This window comes from Rana temporaria, chromosome 2 (genome assembly GCF_905171775.1).
Source record: "Rana temporaria chromosome 2, aRanTem1.1, whole genome shotgun sequence".
Taxonomy (NCBI): domain Eukaryota; kingdom Metazoa; phylum Chordata; class Amphibia; order Anura; family Ranidae; genus Rana; species Rana temporaria.
Window position 1 is genome coordinate 455589185 of NC_053490.1, and position 22021 is coordinate 455611205.

The 22021-nt window shown below is 40.4% G+C and overlaps 1 protein-coding gene across 7 annotated transcripts in view; it reads right to left on the reverse strand.

Moving 5' to 3' along the window:
• The window catches only part of MYO18A (myosin XVIIIA), a 475424-nt gene that overhangs the window by 57358 nt on the left and 396045 nt on the right, over window positions 1-22021 (reverse strand). For all 7 annotated transcript variants that reach the window (XM_040338545.1, XM_040338542.1, XM_040338541.1 and 4 more), the window contains 5 exons: window positions 20430-20630; window positions 13033-13143; window positions 12115-12219; window positions 11852-11998; window positions 5515-5628 (listed from right to left, as the gene is read on the reverse strand). In XM_040338545.1, the coding sequence (XP_040194479.1) occupies window positions 5515-5628; window positions 11852-11998; window positions 12115-12219; window positions 13033-13143; window positions 20430-20630 (678 nt within the window). The remainder of the gene's footprint in view (window positions 1-5514; window positions 5629-11851; window positions 11999-12114; window positions 12220-13032; window positions 13144-20429; window positions 20631-22021) is intronic.

Genomic DNA, 22021 nt, shown 5'->3' on the forward strand with positions numbered 1-22021 from the left:
TCTTAAGGATCTCAAACTTCTTATCCCTGAACATAGCCATGAGGCTTCAGATGTGTGATTTTAAAGGGTCATGCTCAGGCATAACCAACTAATTAGCAGCTCTGCCTAAGTACAGATCTCACCCTTTGGAAGAGCACATGCAACTACAACATAACCCAGAGCTGGTAACATCTTTTTATAAGATTGAGCCTAGGTTCACACTGCTGCGAATTAAAAATCGAGGTAAAATGCGCGATTTTACCGCGATTTTGCGGCTGCGATTTTGCCGCGACTTCGCCGCGATTTCGGCCGCAATTTAATGTAAATCGCGGCCCGAAATCGCAAAAAGTAGTACAGGAACTACTTTTTGAAATCGCAGATGCGGCGTCGCACTGATTAGGACAGTGCCATTGCCGACAATTGAGATGCGATTTGACATGTCAAATCGCATCTCAAATCGTTCCAAATCGTACCCAGTGTGAACCAGGGCTAAAGGATAGGTTAGTGTAGTATAGTAGGTTAGTATTTAAATTGATCTTCAGGTCTAAAGGACATGTGAGAATAGGTATTACATACAACAAAGAAAGGAAAACTAAACTAAACCCAGTCTTTCTGTTTTTAGTCTAATATGTACTATAATGCCTCATACACACGACCATTTTTCCCGGCGGTTAAAAAGTCTGCCGGGAAACCCGAGGGGAAAACCCGAGAACCTGCTCGGTAACTTTTTCCCCCTACACACGATCGGGTTTCCTGACAGGAAAACTGCCATCAGAGCTTTGGTTGGGAATCCCGGCCATGTGTATGCTCCATCGCAGTGTTTCCCATAGGAAAACTGTTGGGTTAAAAACCACCGGGAATCCCGGTGGCAAAAAAGAAAAAAACATTTTCTCTTTTTTTCCCCGCAGTTTTCCTGTCGGGAAAACTGCGATGGAGCATACACACAGCCGGTTTTCCTGGCCAAAAGCTCTCATGATAGTTTTCCTGATGGGAAAACCGGTCGTGTGTATGAGGCATAAGGGTCTATCTAACAGAAGACAGGTTTAATAAATTGCTTAAGCTGGCCATAGTCGGTTCGAATCTCAGGTGGTTCAGCAGGAACCAGCCGAGGTTTAAACCATGTATGGGCAGGCTGATTGTACCCAAGTTGATCGATCGATCAACCTGGGTACAACCAGCCTGACAGATTTTATATACCCTCTCTGGGAGCACATAACAGCTCCACAGGAGGGATTCCCCTGTAAACACAGTCAGTGATTGAAAGGAAAGAAATTTGCTCCATTACTGGCCTTAGGAAGAGTTTTTACTACATAGTTTTGGTAGATCTAAAGGAGACTGTATTGGGAATGCATGCACAATTCAGCTTGTACTGTGTTTGGCCAGCTATCAAACCGAAGCTCTTAATACAGGCATTAAACTCTTTGACATTTCATATGTGCCTAGTTTATTAATATATAGAACCAAATGTACGTATACTTTGAAGATGGATGACAAAAACAGTGGTGCCCTGAGGCCATGTCGCATTGTAATTTTACTCTGCCTCCTTTTACAGTAATGTTCCATTATGTGTAAAAAGCCTATACATAGGGCAAGTGACTGGTGTCCCAACCTACTGATCTGATAATATACAATCGATCACATTAGACATCGTATAAAGGATAAACTTTGGGTGTTTGTTATTACAATGCATAACTGTGGGCAAAGATAGTGCTGATTATTTAATTTTTTATCAACGTATAAAAGGAAATGTGTTTTGGTTACTCAAAGTAACCAGATTCCAGCTGTAATTTTCTAGCACAGAGAAGATGATCTCAAAAGCAGATCCTGGTTGCCATTGGAGACACAGATAACTGACTTCCTCATTAGGGTTCTCCAGTCCCTTCTGCAGAAGTACAATCATCCAGAATATGCAAGTTTTTATGAAAATCTGTACTGCAATACAGCTGGAGGAAGAAGAGGTTTGGGAGGGGTGGTCCTGTTAATAAAGAGAATAATGTAGGCTTCAGAAAGTTAATGAATCTATTAGCACATAATTCCAAAAGCAAAACTACTTCCCTGGCTCAGCCTGACTGTCATCTATCTTATTACTACTGGGGGAAGAAAACCGGACACAGCTAAAAGAGTCAAATTTCTTAAGCTCAGAATAAATGAAAATGTCATTTCAAAGCTGCCTTCCTCCAGTGGCATTTTACTTCCATTCCGGGATGATAATGAGCGCAGTAAATGTGTACAGCAATGGGAGGGGTTAATTAAGGACAAAGGTGTCTATGTAGTGTGGTTGCAGCACTGAGTGCATGGTTTCTACAAAGCTGGAAAAGTCTGTGTGCAGAATCATTAGGAATGAAAGGGTTGACAACCTTTTAAACTGGTGTTTAACACGTGCTTAACCGAATATACTGTATTTTGTTATAAATGCCAAATTAACTTTTTTTTTCCCCAGAGTTTTGTCCATGAAGTGGCCTGTTCGTTTCTAAACCATGGAGGATGTTGCTGTGATACCTTACTTCTGCTCAAACGCAGGACAGCAAAGTGACAAAGCAACTGGGACAGAAGATAAACATGGAAAGAAGAAGTGGGCAGAAAGGAGGAATAGATGGCATAGTTAAAAAAGAAGTATGTTTGTTTTTCCAGATCCATACTAACCTAGGTAAATGCAGCATCGGTCCAATGCCGCATCTGTCCACCGCCGCCTCTGCACTGAGAACCGAACGATCAAACACCACCAATAGCTCGGTTCTCACAGCTCCCTGAGCAGAGAGCTGCTGCCTGTCAATCCGTAGCTCTCCACTCTGCCCCCCCCTCCACGCTCACTGGAGCACTGAGCTGTGGAGGGACAGCTCGCTGAGAGGCTGAGAGGGGCATCAGTCCAGGCACCTTGACGGATTCAGACTGATGAAGAAAAAAGTCCTGGACTGCCGCACTCCGCTGCAAGGCGTCTTTATTGTGAGAATAAATGAAATCCAAAGCAATACAGTCAAATCAAAATGTGGACAAAACAGGGACAAGTGGCTAACGATTTTCACATTGTTAGATGCTTACTCATAGCTATGAGTAAGCATCTGACGATGTGAAACGCGTTAGCCACTTGTCCCTGTTTTGTCCACATTTTGATTTGACTGCATTGCTTTGGATTTCATTTATTCCCACAATAAAGATGCCTTGCAGCGTAGTCTAGGACTTATTTCCTCTTCTATAGACTTGTGGGAAGCCAGCACCTGTACGTTCTTAGTAGGGCGGGAGCAGCTGTTTAGGTCCAGAGGCTTAGAGAGCGGCATCTCCTTTTCATTTTATTGTCGTGACGACGCAGTGCCTGGACTGATTGCTGTGACGTCAGCAGGAAAACAGGTCACAGGAGTACTCCACTCCCATGATCTGTTTTCAGCAGATAGTGCAAAATGAATTGCACTTCTGTGACCCATAGGAGAAGCCCAGCCAAACCAGCTGAGGTTGGACTTCTTCTTTAAATTGTATGTCCAGGCATTACTCAAATTTACCACCATACCTTCTCTTTCCCCTCCTTGAGCATGTCCCAGAAATCGTTTTATTTATTTAATTTACATTGTTCCTATAGCAAGAAATGGCTATTATTCCCTGTGACATCATGATTGGGCTCTGCTCCTATTAAAGTAGGTCCGCCCTTGGAACTGCACCTCCAAAAGAACCCTTTCCCTACACACACACACACACACACACACACAGTGTCAGGAGGCACTTGCGATTCAGGGCAGCGATATTGTTTTACTGGAAGAGAAATCAATGTATGCCTTCAGAGTGGGCCAAAGAGTGTCGGGACAGGCAGAATTCTGTAGTCCACCAGGCAGGACTGAAAATCCAGGCTGGGATTTCAAAAAGAACTCCAGCATTTTCTCTCCAAAACATCATATGAATTGTGCATGTAAATGAATCACAACCCCACTATCAGTATGTGTGTAACTAACCTTCTGTATACAGCAGGTTTCTGTGTCTGTGATGCCACTCCTCTTCCTGGCTGAATTTCTAATTTCTCTGACTTCCCGATTCCTTTCTTTGCCAGTCCTGATACTACATATCCCATGATCCTTAGCGCCTCTGAAGTTTCAGGAGTTGCTGTGAGTGGGTCCTAGAGTTACTGTGGGTGTTTCTGGGCCTTCATGTGGGTGGTAAAAGGGTGTAAATGTGTCATACCTACTCCTGTGTCATTCCTTTCTTGCAGCATGCCAAAGAAAAATGGCTTACTGCAAGATTACAGAGGAAGGGCTATGGGAGGCTTTTGTGAAGGGGATTCCTTCATGTGTAAATGAATCGCTTCATAGAGTGCAGGGCTTTGGGAGAGTGGATCTGAAGAGTGGGAATCTCCCCTTTCACACTGGTCGGCATATTTAATTGTGATTAATTCCGTTCTTCCGAGCAACAGCACAGCTAGCTTTCAAAACAGGGTGTGTATGAAGGGTTTCCTTCTTGAGTAATGCTGTGATCTGAGAGACAGGACTTGGGAGGTTTGGACTCTTCCTGTAGGTGTGACTGAGCAGGACTGAATGCTAATTAAAATGTATTCAATCCCACCCACCATCAGAGTTATGAAGGAAATGTCATCATTTGCAGAGTCTGAAAGACTGCAAAGAGGTGTGTTATAGGCTCTAGCTGCTGCAGCAAGTGGCTGTGTAAGGGGGAGAGTCTATCAGCAGGATATACAGAGTGTCACACGATACAAAGCCACAACTATACCCAGAATATTGGGAGATCTGCAGACAACAGAGCTACATGGTAAAGAGGTATGACCTATGCTGGGATTGATCATTCCATTCAGTTCTAGTGAAAAAAAAGTTGGAGTTCGGCTTTAAGTGCACCATGGCAATGCGTTGTCTGCCCAGACAGGAATTTAGTACTTTCAAAGGGATGAAACCTAGGGGGATGTGCATGTATTGCAGATATAAATCAAGTATGTATTGTTTATTTATTTGACCTAAAATTCTCTTTAAGGTTTAAGCAGAAGTGAGTATTCATGTCTCATTAATTTATACTAATGAATTCCGTGTTTCTACAAACCGTGCCAAAATGTAAACTTACCTGAAATGTGGGATAATACACACTGATGTTATACATGTATCTACACAATACTGATCTACTATAGTCCATCATAACTACCTGTCAATTTATCCATAAGCGACTATGCTAGAAGATTAGATGTACTCATCTTACAATGAATTGACAGGTGGAGATAACAAATGTATGTCACCGATAAAATACAGCAGTAATGTGTGGCACAAATATGATGGATGGGAACAGCAGCAAGTTGCATAGATAGAAAACAGGCAGAGGCAGGAAAATATGACACATACAAAAGCATACAAATAAGGAACGCATAAATGGGTACAGGTGGCACACAAAGAGAAGCCACATAAAGCATAACTTTTTCAGGCAGGTCCAAGATTTCACCACTGGACAGAAACGAATATGACAGGAGCTTGACCGTCATACGCTAAGACAGGAAACAGCTTCGGCAGATGAAAACGGATAAATGCCAAAATAGCTGGCGCACATCACTATGTATCTTACCGCTGTCTTAGCTTTGGAAATATCATCAATTTGAAGATGGAGATCTTCAATTTCGGCTTCCATAGACTTCCGAGCCTTTACTGCTGCAGCACTGGTAAATTCAGACTCCTCCAGCTGTAAATAAAACAGGATATGAAAGAAGATGAAACACTGTGAAAATGCATTTACCAGCAGGGGCACAACAGACTGGCAAAATCCGTTCTTGTACTAGGCATGATTTGAATTATTACTTTAGACAGCCTCAGAAAAGTTGAGCTTTTCTTTGTGAGTAGCTAATAGACACACACAACAGCTTCTAATAGAGGTTTACTACCAGCTATACCATTCAAAAATACTAACTAACTAGCAGCCACTGAATGTTCTTTTTTAGGTTTTTAGAAAAAATAAAAAGACATATAAACATTTTGATTGTTTTATTTAACAGCTTTGAAAGCTTTTGAGAAGAAAAAAAAAACAGCAGGACATAATTACTATATTTAGCTATGTAAAAGATCAACCAGATAGTCAAAGAGTTTTTTTCGCTTTACACCTAGCTCACAGGATATTTTTTTCTCAAATTAACCACTTGAGGGCCGAACCTCATTTTTTTGCTATAAAATTACTTGGAACCCCAAACATTATAATATATATATATATATATATATATATATATATATATATATATATATATATATATATATATATATATATATATATATATATATATATACACACACATACAATTTTTTTTTTTTTTTTCAGACACCCTAGAGAATAGAATGGCTGTTGTTGCAATACTTTATGTCGCACTGCATTTGCGTAGCGGTCTGACAAGCGGTCTGAAAAACGACACAAAAAATTTAAGCATGCTTCAATTTTTTTTTTGGCGTTTTTCACAAGACATAAAACAAAGTTTTCCCCCACACACACGGTCATTTTAATTGACGTTTTTAAAAACTTTGTTTTTTTTCATCACATAAAGTGATGGTGTGTACGCAGCATTAGGCTAGAAACAGACAACTAGTATTTTCAGGAGGAAGTCAGCAATAGGGACATCTTTAAAAAAATCTGATCATTTATTGATTAAAATAAATTCCCCTATTTATATGTAGGGCTTGCAAAAGAGAAAATTATTTACGCTGCTGTACAAATGAGGTTCAACCCAGAAGGAAGTCGTGAATGATCATGTAATCGGTCCCTTAACAACCAATCAGAATTAATCTTTGACAAACCTGCAAACAAATGTTGTTGCTATGAAATTACTGTATTTTTGACAACATTGTTGCACTTGACGCCGTTTTATTAAAAAGGCTCCCAGTCTGTTCTTGACTACCCACAGCGTACTTTTACAGTACTGTATAAATTGGAAAAAATTACAGAAGGAAAGCCATGAAAAAGGAGGTTCAAACTATAGCAGTCAAACTTACACCTTAATTTTCCAGAGTAAGTTAGTGAAATGAATTAGTTGTTCTATGGAACATCTCCACAAGTGTTTCTCTTCGCATTTTTAGCAATGGCTCCCAATGGTGCTACATGAAAAGCACAAATAGCCTAGGCAGCCTAGAAACACACAAATAATAAACTTCCATGCAGGCCTATCAGACATTGATGGCTCAGGAGTGGTATAATATCAGGCAGAATTTTTAATAAGATGCTTCATTAGTCTCCTGATAATATTCCTGTAAAATAAATGTGTACTGCTGTTGTGCTTCTATACCATTTATCTGGTTTGTATGAAAGAACATACTTGAAGCCAGATTTATTGCAGAGCAAGCCTTGCCTGGTAAAATATTTCCCCAGAAGTAAATAACATTTCAGCAAACAGAGAATTTATGGTGTGATGGAAAAAGGAGGGAGAGAATACTCTGGGATAGCCACACATCACAGACTGGGGGCACATTCTACTCTGCATTATGAAATGACCACCTGGGGACTCCGCACAGTTCCCCGTTTCTACCCCTTCAGAGGACAATATTAAAAACAAAACATTTTAAAATATAAACTGCAAGGCTTTTACATTTCTGTCCACAAGCCGTTACCATTACAGTGCTAGCTATATGTGTTCTTATACAATATGTCAACTGAAAGCGCACCTGTTATTTAACTGAGTTGGCAGCTTTTATGTTCAGCAGTTTTGAAGATGGAGGCATATAAATTTAGGTCTATTCCAGGAGGACATGCTCCATTCTAATCTATAGCTATCGTTATAATCTAATTTACCTCTACTGCTGAGAGCAACTAAAGCTGGCCACAGATGGATCATATCTTGGCTAGTTCAGCTGGGACCAGCCGAGATTCGATCCATCTATGAGAAGGCTAGTTGTACTGAAGTTGATCCAACAATTGACTTAGTACAACCAGCCTGTCCGATTTTTTGCATGTGATTGCAGTGGCTATAGCCGTCCGTAGTGATTATTGTGTTGTTCCATCAGGGCTCTCTGCGCCCCCCACAGGCAGAACACAATAGCTCTGTGGAAGGGAATTCCCCATCAACACTGGTCCGTTGTGAAAGGAAAGAAAATTGTATAATGTATGGATTACAGTGCCTTGAAAAAGTATTCCTATCCTTGAAATTTTCCACAATTTGTCATGTTGCAACCAAAAACATAAATGTATTTTATTGGGATTTTATGTCATAGACCAACACAAAGTGGCACATAATTGTGAAGTGGAAGGAAAATGATAAATAGTTTTCAACATTTTATACAAATGAATATCTGAAAAGTGTGGTGTGCATTGGCATTCAGCCCCGTTAACTCTGATACCCCAAACAAAACTCTAGTGGTACCAACTGCCTTCAGAAGCCACCTAATTAGTAAATAGAGTCCACCTGTGTGTAATTTAATCTCAGTATGGCACAACTGCAAACCTACCAAAAACATGGCTGTCCACCTAAACTGACAGGCAAGGCAAGGAGAACATTAATCAGAGAAGCAGCCAAGAGGCCCTAGGTAGATCCACAGCTTAGGTGGGAGAATCGGTCTACAGGACAGCTATTAGTTGTGGACTCCACAAATCTGGCCTTTATGGAAGAGTGGCAAAAAGAAAGCCATTGTTGAAAGAAAGCCATAAGAAGTCTTGTTTGCAGTTTATGAGAAGCCATGTGGGGGACACAGCGAACATAAAGGCGCTCTGGTCAGATGAGAACAAAATCGTACTTTTTTTTGCCTAAAAGCATGTGTGGCAGAAAACTAAACACTGCACCACCGTGAAACATGGTGGTGGCAGCATCATGTTGAGGGAAGGTGGTCAGAGTTGATTGGAAGATGGATGGAGCCAAATAGAGGGCATTACATAAGGCTTGGTTCACACATGTTCGGTGCAAATTCCCCTCCATTTTCACTGCAAATTTCCAAAGCAGCTGTTCAGCTGCGATTTAGATGTCATTTAGTTAAGGTTCAGGCGCAAATTTTTGGAGTCGGCAGCCACCAGCATCTTAAACATTAGCTGGTTGTTAAGGAGGATGCCAGGAAGCTGGCCGTCACACCCTTAACCACTTCACTGCTTGGCCTATAGCAAAATGACAGCCGGGCGGTGGTTCAGTTATCCTAACTGGGCATATGATGTCCAGCAGGATAACTGCCGGTGCGCACAGCGATGCGATCGGTCAGTCTGACACACCACACCACCGATCTCGGTAAAGAGGCTCTTTATCATGTGATCAGCCGTGTCCAATGATGGCTGATCACGATGTAAACAGGAAGAGCCTTTTATCGGCTTTTCCTCAGGCGAGTAGAGGAGAGCTGATCAGGGGCTCTCCTGACGTGGGGGGGGTTTGCGCTGATTGCCCCCATGCAGATGCCCACACTGGACCACCAAGGACACCACCAGGAATGCCCACAACAGATGGATGACCAGAGATGCCAGCCAAGACCACCATGGATGCCAGTAAGGGCCCAAATACTGTCAATCAGTGCCCGCACATCTTGCCAGTCAGTGCCTGTCAGATGTCTCCTCATCAGTGATGCCCAGCAGTGCCATCCATCAGCGTCCATTATTGCCACCTATCAGTGCCCATTGGTGCTGCATAACAGAGCCACCTATCAGTGCCAACTCATTGGTGCCACCTCAATTGTCATTCAAAGTGCGACAGCGCTGAAAGCTAAAAACTGGCTTGGGCAGGAGGGGACAAATGTGCCTGGTACAATGGATGACTCATCAGCTGTCAGTGGGGAAACCACACACATTACCACCCCCCCCCCCCCCCCATCCATACCAGGTCCTTTTGGGTTTGGTGCGGATTTCAAAGAAAACGCCAATGACAACATTTCCCCCCAAAAAAGTGGAGTCTCCTCCCAAAATCCATACCAGGCCCTTTTGGGTTTGGTGCAGATTTTAAGGAGAACTTAAATTAAATTAACAAAAGAACAAAAACAAACCATGAAATCCCCCCCCCATCCTGGACCATACTAGGCCACGTGCCCTCAACATGGGGAGGGGGGGGGGGGTTGGGTTGTGACAGGATATCTTAATATCTTATAGTGATGTAAAGGTTAAGGTTGGGGACGTAAATCTTCTCTGCCAGTGTGCAATTGCAGTCATATGTTGGGCTCATTGTTGACATAAATCAGAGACTTGCACTCACCAAAGAATAAAACAAGCAGCATTCAACTCTTGTCCTTGGTTTACATGAATGCACTTCAAGACAGCACAAACATTAATCAATCTATACTATGACACCATGTGGTAAATGCACACTACCAGAATATATGAGCCTAGTTTCTGTCCTTACAGACGCTGATGCTGCTGCTTTGATAATGAAAGAAGTATTTGCATATCTGTTTTTAGAATCGCACTGCCTTTTGAATCCCAAAATAGAGATGTATTCCTCATTTAAAAAATAATTAATGAAGCAATGTCAGTTACATCTTAGGATCTTCCTGAGCACCTATAAATCTCAGTTTTACGATAAAAATACATCCAAACAGATTTGTCAAGAATCATAAGGCTGCTTTCACACTGGGGCGGCGTTGATGGTAAAACGCTGCTAGATTTAGCCGTGCTTTACCAACGTTTTAGCGGCGCTATTTGATTTGGCCGCTAGCGGGGTGCTTATAACCCCCACTAGCGGCCGAATAAAGGGTTAAATGCGCCCGTGTAGCAGGTGCGGTGGAGGAGGACCACGCACTCCTTCAGCGCCCCAAAGATGCTGCTTGCAGGACTTTTTTTAACATCTTGCCAGCGCATCGCCCCAGTGGCTTTCACACTGGGGCTGTAGGAGAGGTGTTTTTCAGGTGCTTTACAGGCGCTATTTTCAGCCCAAAAGCACCTAAAAAACACCCCAGTGTGAAATGGCTCTAAGTGTAAGAGCCCAGAACAATTATTAAGGCATTAATTATTTATTGTTACAATAAATACTTTTGGATTCCTAACTTACTACACTATTGGAGGCAATCTTCTTTTCTCCCCACCCCATTGCTTTTCCTATTGGACCATCATTATTTGGATTATTTTGGAGGCATACAGCAGCTGGAATAAACCTGAACTGAGTGACCCCAGGAGAAAGGTGATCGGAGACCCGGAGGGTTATCACTATATGCGCGCATATAGCACCTTTATGGTATACAGCAGCTGGAACAACTTATACTGAGTGACCCCAGGAGAAAGGTGATCGGAGACCCGGAGGGACATCACTATATGCGCACATATAGCACCTTCATGGTAAGGGCACTACAACACCAATGAGGATTTTCAAACTGCTGCCTTATACACAGAAATCTTAATATGGGAACATCTCATCATCTCCATTAATAGACTGTTTATCAGTATATTGTTGTATATTACACATCCATATATTCACATTTTTATACATTTTTATATATATATTCTTTATATATTTATTTTTCATATGTGTGCACATCACAGTGATTTTTAGACTCATAGGGGACTGGACATCCCCAAAGGGTTTCACAGTATCTGAATATATACTTTCTCATAATAATTTTTCGGTACGCACTGCACACTCTGAGTTTGGTCACTCATTCTTTTTTGATTGTGGTTCATTCATTTACTTATTTACTTTGGTTGTGATTATCACATACCTGGAGCGCTTATCACTTATTTATTTTGTTTTCTCTTTTTTGTGTTATGTGAACACTTTTAGATATAGCTGCCCCAGGTATAATTTATACACTATTTTTTCATATTTTGTTTACTCACAGTAGCGCATTGGAACTTATTATTTATTATTCAAAAGTAAACAGAGCTTTAAGAAAAAAACCTAACAAATCTCTAAACATCATGTTAAAGTTTGAATCTTTCATTTACAAATGAAAAGACTTCTTGAAAACACAGATATTAGATAGACTTGTGGACAAAATTTCTGCCTGACACATCAATATTTTGAGGAAGAACATACCTGGCTCCTTAACTGGGCAATCTCACGCTTGCTGGGAGCATTGTTCTTTAAGTGGTCCAGCATAATCTGAGCATCAGCAAGCAGAGCTTTGGTTCTCTTCAGATCTTTTCTCAGACGTTTCTCAGTCTCAAAGTCACGATGGCTAACCTGAGGTCATGAAACAGTATGAATTAGTATACAAAAAGTCAGGCTCTTGCCTAAGATACCGTAACTTAAATGGTAGAACTTGCACTGTCAGCGCTATTGCATCGTCTTCACCATACCTGTTCACTAACGGAATTTAATCTGCTCTCCAGATCTCTCTTCTCTCTTAGCACCTTCTGTTTGTCCTCATATTCCTCCTCTAATTGAACTTCCATCTGTTTCAGCTATTACAAGAAAGAAATCGAGGTAATGTCAGGGGGGAAAGTCTAATGACACGACAGTAGATATCATACTTTGATCCTAATTAATAGACCACTATGGAAACTAAGAATTATGAACAACAGATGGGGTTAAGAAAAGCCCATCCACATTGCTTGCAATAGGATCTGTAGAAAATTGCATCTTGTGTGAACAATTAATGCTTTTTTATAGCCATCTTAATAAGTCTTCTGCCAGCATTTAATTATGCAGTTCTAGATGTTAGAGATTTAAAATAAAACACTACAAATAAAACATGAACACGATTGGATCATTAACACAGTGGGGGTTATTTACTAAAGGAAAATCAACTTTGCACTACAACAGCAAACTACAAGTGCAAAGTGCACTTGAAATTGCACTGAAAGTGCAGTCGCTGTAGATATGAGGGGGACATGCAAGGAAAATAAAAAACAGCATTTTAGCTTGCACATGATTGGATAATAAAATCAGCAGAGCTTCCCCTCATTTCAGATCTACCTCTCAGATTTACAGCGACTGCACTTCCAAGTGCACTTTGCACTTGTAGTGCAAAGTGGATTTGCCTTTCGTAAATAGCCCCCAGTGTATCTATAGTGTTAGAATGTAATGTGCTATTATGTCAACTTCCACCTAAAACGCAATAATTTGCTTCAGCTTGTATGACTTAAGGTACCAGGCCCATTTTTTAACCATGACCCACAAAATACTGTCAGTGACATTATCTGTGAGAGATGCAATTAACATTAAACTGTAATAATGAAACATATCACTATAAATAAAATGACTAGCAATATTACCTTTTTCTGACAAGACTGTCGAATCTCTTCCACTTCATCATCTTTGTTCTCCAATTCCTTAGAGTGCGACTGCCGAAGCCGTTCCATCTCCATCTCCAAACGCAGTTTGGACTAGAAATAAACAGAAAATTATTTCATTCATGCCAAAAATCTTCTGAATCGTTAACAATATGCTGCCAGAACCCACTTCTACGTCTGACCCAGTATCATGTTTGTGCTGCTGACAGTTGCAATGATAGGCATACAAGCACCCCACAAGTAAACACAATTCAAATGCATATCGTACAAAAAGTAAAATCTGCCCAAAATGTAAAATTATGTCTAGGAAAACATGTACATTTCTCCAGGCAAAGAGCTAAAAACATGTATGTGTTTGTTTTTAGCTATTTGCCTGGAGAAATGATCTTCCCTGACAAATGATCTGTAAGGCCCCTTTCACCGATGCTCCAAAACGCTCAACATCATGGCTTTAAATTGCGCCTGTTCACATCTGATAATAGTGCAGCTTGTACATAAGCATATTTTGGGCTACAGTTTTCAAGAGTTTTTTGGCCCCAATAGAAATGCCTGAAAACAGGTGCAATACTTTTTTGTATCCTAGTAACTAGCTTTACATTGGCTAAAAATAATTTGAAAAACACACAAAAAAAAAATACTTGAGCAAAAACCCCAGCAAAAATGCTCAAAAAACTCTGTACAAACACTCAAAAAAAAAAAACAAATCTGTAAAAACTACTAAAGACATTCAGCTCAAGTGTGCATACAGCTAATTTCTGGTTAGCCACACTTTCCGTCTATTGTAGCCCATCACAATGTACCTTGGTAAAAGGAAACCTGTGAATCCCTGTATTGAAGTTTCTACTGTTGTTTTTTTACACTTTAAATAATAAACTATCTTCTAAAAATGTTAGCGTGCTCGCAAATTGAATCATGCCAGTCTGTGGATCGATTCCCTGTTGCATCCAACTGCTCTTAAGCCCTTAGAGCAGTATTTTTTAACCAGGGAGCCTAGGTACCCTGAGGTGCCTTCTGTGTTCTTCAAGAGTGCCTTGGAAAAATGCCTATAAATTGCCCAATTTGGTGTACAAGCCAGCAGGTGGATTAAACGTGCCTTTTTTGTTACACAGTCACAGGCTTTCATTACAATTTTGGGCGGTGTGCAGCCAAATGCCAGCATCCTAACAACCACTCATGTCATTATTTCAGAACATTGGGTGTCCTTTTTTGTGCAACCCCCCCAATTAGTACTAGGGTCACATTAGCTACATGGGGGAGATAAAATGAGGAAGAATAAATGCCGGAATACTAATCAGTAACAGTGTTCAAATGTTTATTTGCTTTGAAAGAATAAATCACACTCTGTAATGTTGGGTGTCTTATGTTTGTGGCTCCTGTAGGGATAGGTAAAACTATTAGTTGAATTTTTTTAATTTTAAAAGGAGATGCCTCAAGATTGTATAGAATTTTAAAAGATGCCTTGACTGAAAAAAGTTAAGAAACACTGCCTTAGGTAGATGTTCCTGAACTACTTGTGATGCAGACATGCCTGCATAACAGCATAGCCAGGCTGGTTGATGTCACTCTTCATCACTGCAGTTTAGCAGTACACATCAGCAGAGCCAAAATAGCTCTTTTCTATAAAAAAAATTAAAATTAAAAAAAAAGGAAACATTTTGGTGTAAGTTGGTTAAACATTGTACATGTCATCTGAACATAACAGAGACCCTTTTTTTTGGGGTCACACTGTAGGACACCAATCCTCTGCAAAACTTAACAGAACAGGCCTGAAAGGGTCTACACAAATCCAAAGCAACTCAGCAGGCCTCTGTAGTCTGTGCTTCGAATCCCTGCACCAGCATTACATGCACAGCTCATCGTCAGTCAATCGTCCACCAAGAGATAGATATTTATATCATTACTCTGTAAGCATGGAAGGATCCATTAAAAGGAAGACACTATATCTACAAGGAATACCCCAGTGTGCACTGAGATAGAGTGAGAGGCCCTGAGTGGTGCAAAATTTTGTCTCACAGGCCCCAAGCCACATTTCCTACAAAGAGATGATATAAGCAGTGAGCAGAGAGCACTAAGTGCTGAGGGTATAGGAACGGAGGCCAAGCAAGTCTCTTGATGACCATTCATCTCTCTGGCCCAGTCGCTGACTCGGCAATTGCTCCTTGATGTGCAGACAGCTAATGGCACTTCTTTAACTTTTACAGCTACCAAGAGGAAGATATATAGGAAATGACCGAAGAACAGCAATGGGAGGCGGTAGCCCATCCGATGAACAAGGGCATGAATTCTCACCGATTGTGGGGATTTTTTGTTTTGTTTTATTCTACAGCGACTGTTACAGCAGCCAGGAAACAGAGACTCTTACTGAGCAGTTTGTGCAATTTTCTCCTCTCTCCTCCTACACCTGCGCTACAGCCAGCAAGAAAGATTTATTCAGAAAGATTAAAGCTTCTCTTCGTACCTTAGGAATTATTTGTGGTTCCAACGTGCCCATTAAAAGACTATAATTTAATGTAAGCCTGCAGGTTATGAAAGAACCTTAAGAACAACTCTAGGCAAATCTAGAAAGCATTTTTCAATTTATTTTATGCATCTTTCAAAAGTTACAGTTTTAAGTTTAGATAATTACAGCATAACTGTATTTTTTACCGAGTTGCCACAAGTGAGAGTGCGGGTTTTGCAAGCTGATTACCAGGAGGGGGAGGTAACTGGCTGCATTTAAAATGGACTTAAAGTTAAGCTGCCTGTTTTCCATCAAAGCGATTTAGATCATTGTTATGTCAGAATAAAATGCACTACCTTCACTACTGCAGTGTAACCAATGTTGACCCCTGGGCTGTTCACAATACGCTGGAACCATATTTCAATATTCCTCTTTACTCGACATTATATGAAATTAGGCATTCCTTGGACTTGCATTTTCCCCCTCTGTAACATTTGGAACAGCTGTTCAAGCTGTTTTCAACTTTCTGCTGGACTATGAATTTAACAGTGTCAGTATCAGATGTTGGGGATGCATTTTTTTCTAAATCCCTGTTTCCAGTGAAGCTAAGGAGGGATGCAGATTAGAAGAAAGAGGCTTGGTTACATAAGCTTCCCAAGATGCATATGGAAGGCATAAAGCTGCCAAGGCACCTTGTGACACAAGTGAAGGCAATTGCTTTTTTTACTCATTATTCTCACAATGTAAGACTTACTTATACAGGCATACCCCACTTTAAGTACACTCACTTTACATACACTCGCGAGTAAGGACATAGCCACGAGTGTATGTAAAGTACCTTACAAGTACTGCACAGAAATTTTGCAGCCGCAGTAGAAGCAGCTGAAGCTCAGAGAGCATAGCCCACCCTGTTCCAGTGTACCCCTGATGTCTCCACTACAGCCCCTGAGACCTCAACTACAGCTCTTGACACCCCCACTACAGTCCCTGACCCCCCACTACACCCTAGAAGTGAAAAAAGGAATCGTTTCACTTTAAGTACATTTTTTGTTTTACATACATGCTCTGGTCCCATTGTGTACTTAAAAGTGGGGTATGCCTGGTATTGCTTATTTTCCCATAAATGGTCCTGTTCTTTTTTACCTATAGACTTTAGTTCCACTTTAAAATAAAGTAAAGGTCACCAGTGGTGAATGTTCCCTAATGGTCTAAAACAGGCAGGAAGAGGGGCATTGGCCAGAGTCTGAAGACTAGAAGGCTCTGAAGTATGGTACTGCCCATATGTCATGCATCCATATAACCCACCAAGGGTAAAGGATAATAACAGTAAGTACGAGCATTATGTGAAAAAGTCATTTGCAGGTAAAACTGTATCTTAATGGGTATTCAAACTGTGTATTTAGCCATTTGGCTCATATTGCCTTTTAAAGGGCAAAATAGGTTATTAGAGCACCACTTGTGACAATGCAGACACCTTTGCCAAGGATGAGGAGCACATGTGAGAGTCACAAGTTCTTAAATGAATGATGGAAAATTTCTGCAACCAATTCAGGATTTCTTCCCTTTTTCCAAAAATATAAAAGATCTGCTTGCGTACAGACAACCCACAGTGGGTCATATATGGCCAAAAATCTGATACTACTTTGCCAATACAATGAATTGCAAATATGACAGTCTGTGAACTGCAAAGACAAATTATGGGGTCCTTATGGTCTCAAATCCACATTTATGGGCCAACTGCAGTTCTGTGTGGTTTCTGGCTAGGTAAGTCACTTCGTATAGCGTTTGGGTACACTTACAGCAAGATATCATCAACCTGAATTCCCAGGTCCACCCAACTACAGTGGCAATTACAATTCCAAGTGATGATATCACCCTTCCCCAATGGATTCTGTAACTGGAGCAGGGGCACATACTGCTGAGCTCTTCCTACTGGGGACAGACAAAGTAGGAGGATGATCCAACCCTGCCAGTGCCTGCCTAACACTGAATTAAGAGAAAAATAAATATTTTAAATAGTTTAATCAACAAAAACTGATCTTGGTCCATAATGAAAATGTCCGTAATCTTATAATTAAAGCAATGAGACTGAATGATACGCTGAGAAATACCCATTTAACACCATGTGTTTCTTTCCCTTCCAGGAATGATTTTATTCTGTGACTAATACCGCATTTAATTGGTATTCAGCGCTTTGCTTGCTGTAGTAAAATCCTTCCCAATATCTCTATTTAAATACTTATTTGAATCCCTCATCTATCCCAGTAAGCTGTAATTTTCTTCAAAGCATCAAGCACAATGATCCAGACGGTCTGTTTACACAAAATGACTGTATTATAAGAAAAAGTGCCACAAAAGTAAAAGTTGATTTCCTGGGAATGGCAGTATACTACTCTCTAATGTGCCAGGCATACATCATTACTTTTGTAATGTAAATACACATTGAAAACAAAGTAAGTGCAAGCTTCAGTTCAACACCATTAGCATTACCACAGAAATGTTTTTCCAGAGGCTTAGAAATTCATTCTAAGCGAGGGAGTATAGGCTATACCCTAAGCCAGACTGACTAGAGCTCATGCATGAAACTAGGGCATGAAGTGAACATTTTTCCCCAAAGCCACTCAATTTAAATTAGTTATCCTCCCAAACTGGTCTAGAACATGAAAGCATACAAGCCTCCAAATGATTCAGTTCAGGTGTTTTCAGCAAAGGCTACTGTTAAAGTTAGAGCATACAAAGATATTGTGTGCTTCTATGTGGCAACAGTTTGGGAAGGCCCATTTGTGTTCCAGGATAGTGTGCCTCTGTGAACAAAGCCAGCTCCAAACAGACATGGTTTGACAAGTATTATGAGGAGGAACTCGAGTGGTCTGCACAAAGCCCGGACCTCAACCCCGCTGAACACCAAAAGTGAACTGGAATTCTAACTGTGAGCCAGGTCTTTCCATCCAACATCAGTATCTGCCCTCACAAATGCTATTTTGGCTGTATGGATACAAATTCCTGCAGACCCACTCCAAAATTAAGTTAAAAACCCTCCGAGCCACAAAGGGGAATGGGCAATACAAATTAATGCCGGTGGTGTTGTAATGGATTGTCCAACAAGCTCACATAGAAGTGATGGTCCGCAGTCCACATATTTTTCGCCTTTATACTGTATGTGACCGGATTTCGTAATGTTGGTTTCTATTTGGTTGAAATGTCAGCTCACATAAGCAACTTTGTAGCACAGATGTATAGGCAGTGAAACGATAAATGTGCCTGCATCTGTAGGCAGTGAGGAGATAAATGTGCCTGCATTCATCTCAATTCATATAGAAATTTTGTCAGAAAGGTAAAAGAGATGATAGTAACCACTAGATCTGCCTTTCTTAACTTTTTTAACCCCAGGTGAACCCTTGATATAATTTTCAGGTCTTGGGGAACCCCTGCAAAAATTAACTCATTAGGGGCAGGGGCAGTTAAAGGAATGCTAAAAAGTGTACTGGGAGGGCTATAGAGTAATATGTAATTACACAACTTATCCTATAATATGCAACAAAAAGTAAACCTGGTCATGTGTACTATGTCCTACGTCACTTCCGTATTGTCTGGATAGTGTCAGCAGCTGGTGGAATGCACGCCGCCACGGAGGTGGGAGAGCCAGTGTTTTTTATCAAAGCTTGCAGCCCCAGTGCCGGGAGAAGGGCACTTTTTATGTGAGTAGCCAATTGGCTTGTGTTTTTATTCCATTTTAATAAAATAGCGGTGCACTATGGAAGCTCTCTGTTTGTTTTCCATGTTCTAAAATCTAAACATTCCGAGGTTGAGGTATCGTACATGCTCCAGTCCATTTATATGTCTGCAGGCATTATCCTGCTCAAGCGCATCTGACCGTCTTTTTCATTAAAGAGGTCAACCAGGTCTGGTAAGCACAATTCACTACTTGTGCACATTGGGTGTTGTACGAATTATCCAGGTGGTGGAAGATTAATAAGTTTGCATGACTGAAGATGGCTTTTGCATCAATGGGACTTTATTATTTACTATTGATATATTGATTGATTTATCACGTACAACAGCACACATTTTTATTAATTTACTTGTTGTTGCATATTATAGGATAAGTTGTGTAATTACATATTACTCTATAGCGCCCCCAGTACACTTTTTAGCATGCATCAGATAGAAGTCACATACACTTCATCACTTTCTAGGTGAGCAGCTTAGCAAACATTGTGTGTTCGGGACCTTCACATGGGCACTCAAATTATTGTTTAATAATATATATATATATATATATATATATATATATATATATATATATATATATATTTTTTTTTTTTTTTTGGGCGTGGAATTGTTTTTTATATCAGTAAGAGGAATGCCATTTACATTAGCGGGCAGTAGGAAGAACTAAATTCTTACAGTGGTGAATGCCACACGCAACTAAATGTTCACTGGTGTTATACCACTGGTTCTACGAAGTGCGGTTGGACCTGGAACAATGAAGGCACCATAAGATGGGAGATCGATCAGCCACAGCTCAGGGAACCCCTAACATCCTATGGAGGAAACCTGGATGGTAATCCCTGCACTAGAAAATTGGCAAGATTACCTAGCTTAATAATAGGAAAGCACACCTAAACCTTTACACAAGCTAAAAGGAACCAAAAAGCCTTTTAATAAACAAAAGATATACGTTGACTGGATGTTTAAATTTGCCGTGGCCCACAAAAACTGATATACATTTTTGAAGGAAGGATTTTTTACGACCACATTTATTAAGAAGTGAATGCAACATATTCACTGCAGATGAATCAATCGCTGTAATTTAAAAACACATGCTCCAGGAAAATTCACCTGTTTGGTAAATGTTATATTCACAAATTTTTAAACATATCCCTGTGTTTGAATCACTGAAGCATCCCTTCTGACTATAAAATTCAAATTTCTGTACCTGCTCCAGCATTTGTATGGATCCAGCCTGTTCATCAAGTTCTTCCTCTTGGTCTTTAACTTTGGCCTCTAAATCTCGCAGTTGTTTCTTGACCTTTGATAGAGAAGCTTCATCCTTGGACTCCTGTGATGAGAGGTCCTGAAGTTCAGCCTCCAACTCACCAACCTTGTGTGTCAAGACAATGATCTCAGAGTCTTTCTCCTGATGAAGAAATGTATATGTATTAGATACTTTAAGGCTCAAACATTTAAAATTTTGCTTTACTACCGCAAGTTGTGCAAAAAAAAAATGTTCGATGTAAAAGCACTAACTGACAGGACCACTATTAAATAAAGTGGCTATTTTCAGATAAAACAAATATCAGCGTAGGTAGGAAAAAAGGCAAAATTATAAGAAAGCACTGGCTTATTGATTTTAAAGAAGTTTAAGCTGGCGGAGGAGAGAATAAAATGTTATCCCGCTGAGATAAGCACACCTTGCAGTGTAAGTGTTTATAAATGAAACAGAGCCTTTTAAAGTAGCAAATGGTCACAAATTTTTGGAATGCCTGCAAAAAAAAACTACTAAGATGAGGTTTGCAAGCTAGAGGTACAAATTTGTACAAATTAAGATGATTGCTTCTTTAGTGGTATATGATTTTTTAATTATTTTTATTTTTAAGAGCTGCAGCTTTAAAAACAAAACTAGGAACACAAGAGCACCACATATATTTTTTTTTTTTTTTTTTTTTTTACCACCTCAGCTTTTACCAAATTCTAGAGACCAGCTCATGATTTGATGCTTCTTACGTCTCAGTTTGTGGTTTGCATCATGTGTGGTATGTATTCTGTGCTCTTTTCTTTTTTTTCTTTTTAAAGTAGCCTAGCGCAAAAACAAATGACACTGGCTTTTTCGTATGCTTAAAGTTGTGACTAGAGCCTTTTTTTTTTTTTTTGAATTGTTCGTGTACATAACAATTTATGTGTCGGCCACCCGCTGGGGCAGTAAGATCTTGACCCCACTACTTAGCCCTCTGCGTCCCAGCTGGGCTGGTCGGGACAAGTTACCATATAGCAAGATTTATAAATTATTTACGCCCCCCACCCTCCCCCTCATGGCTCCCAGGAATCTCCTAACTTCTCCCTCAAATAAAAGAAAAGTCTCAAAAGTTCATCTGAGGATAAAAAGTATATAAATCGCTCTAGAAAATGACTGTAAAAGGAATAGATGTAGTTTCAAAACTACTTGCGTATATCTTGTTACTAGCAAACCCTGACTCTCTCAGCATAACTCCATGTTTTTTTGTATTCCTTCCATTTTCCCCATTTCTCCCTATATTCGCCGATCGTCTCTAGGTGACTATCCTTTAGCTCTTCTAACCTATACGTTTCCTCCACTGCGTCTATCCAATTCCAGACGTGTGGGCTTTCCGTCTCCTGCCACTTTTTGGGTATGAGTCTCTTAGCAGCATTTAGAAGATGAGGGAGTAAAGACTGCTTATATTTTTTTACCCCCTCTTGGCTGCAGTGAAAGAGCACGACCCAGGGGTCTTTCTTTATCTCATTATAGAGGTGCAAATTTGTACAAATTAAGATGATTGCTTCTTTAGTGGT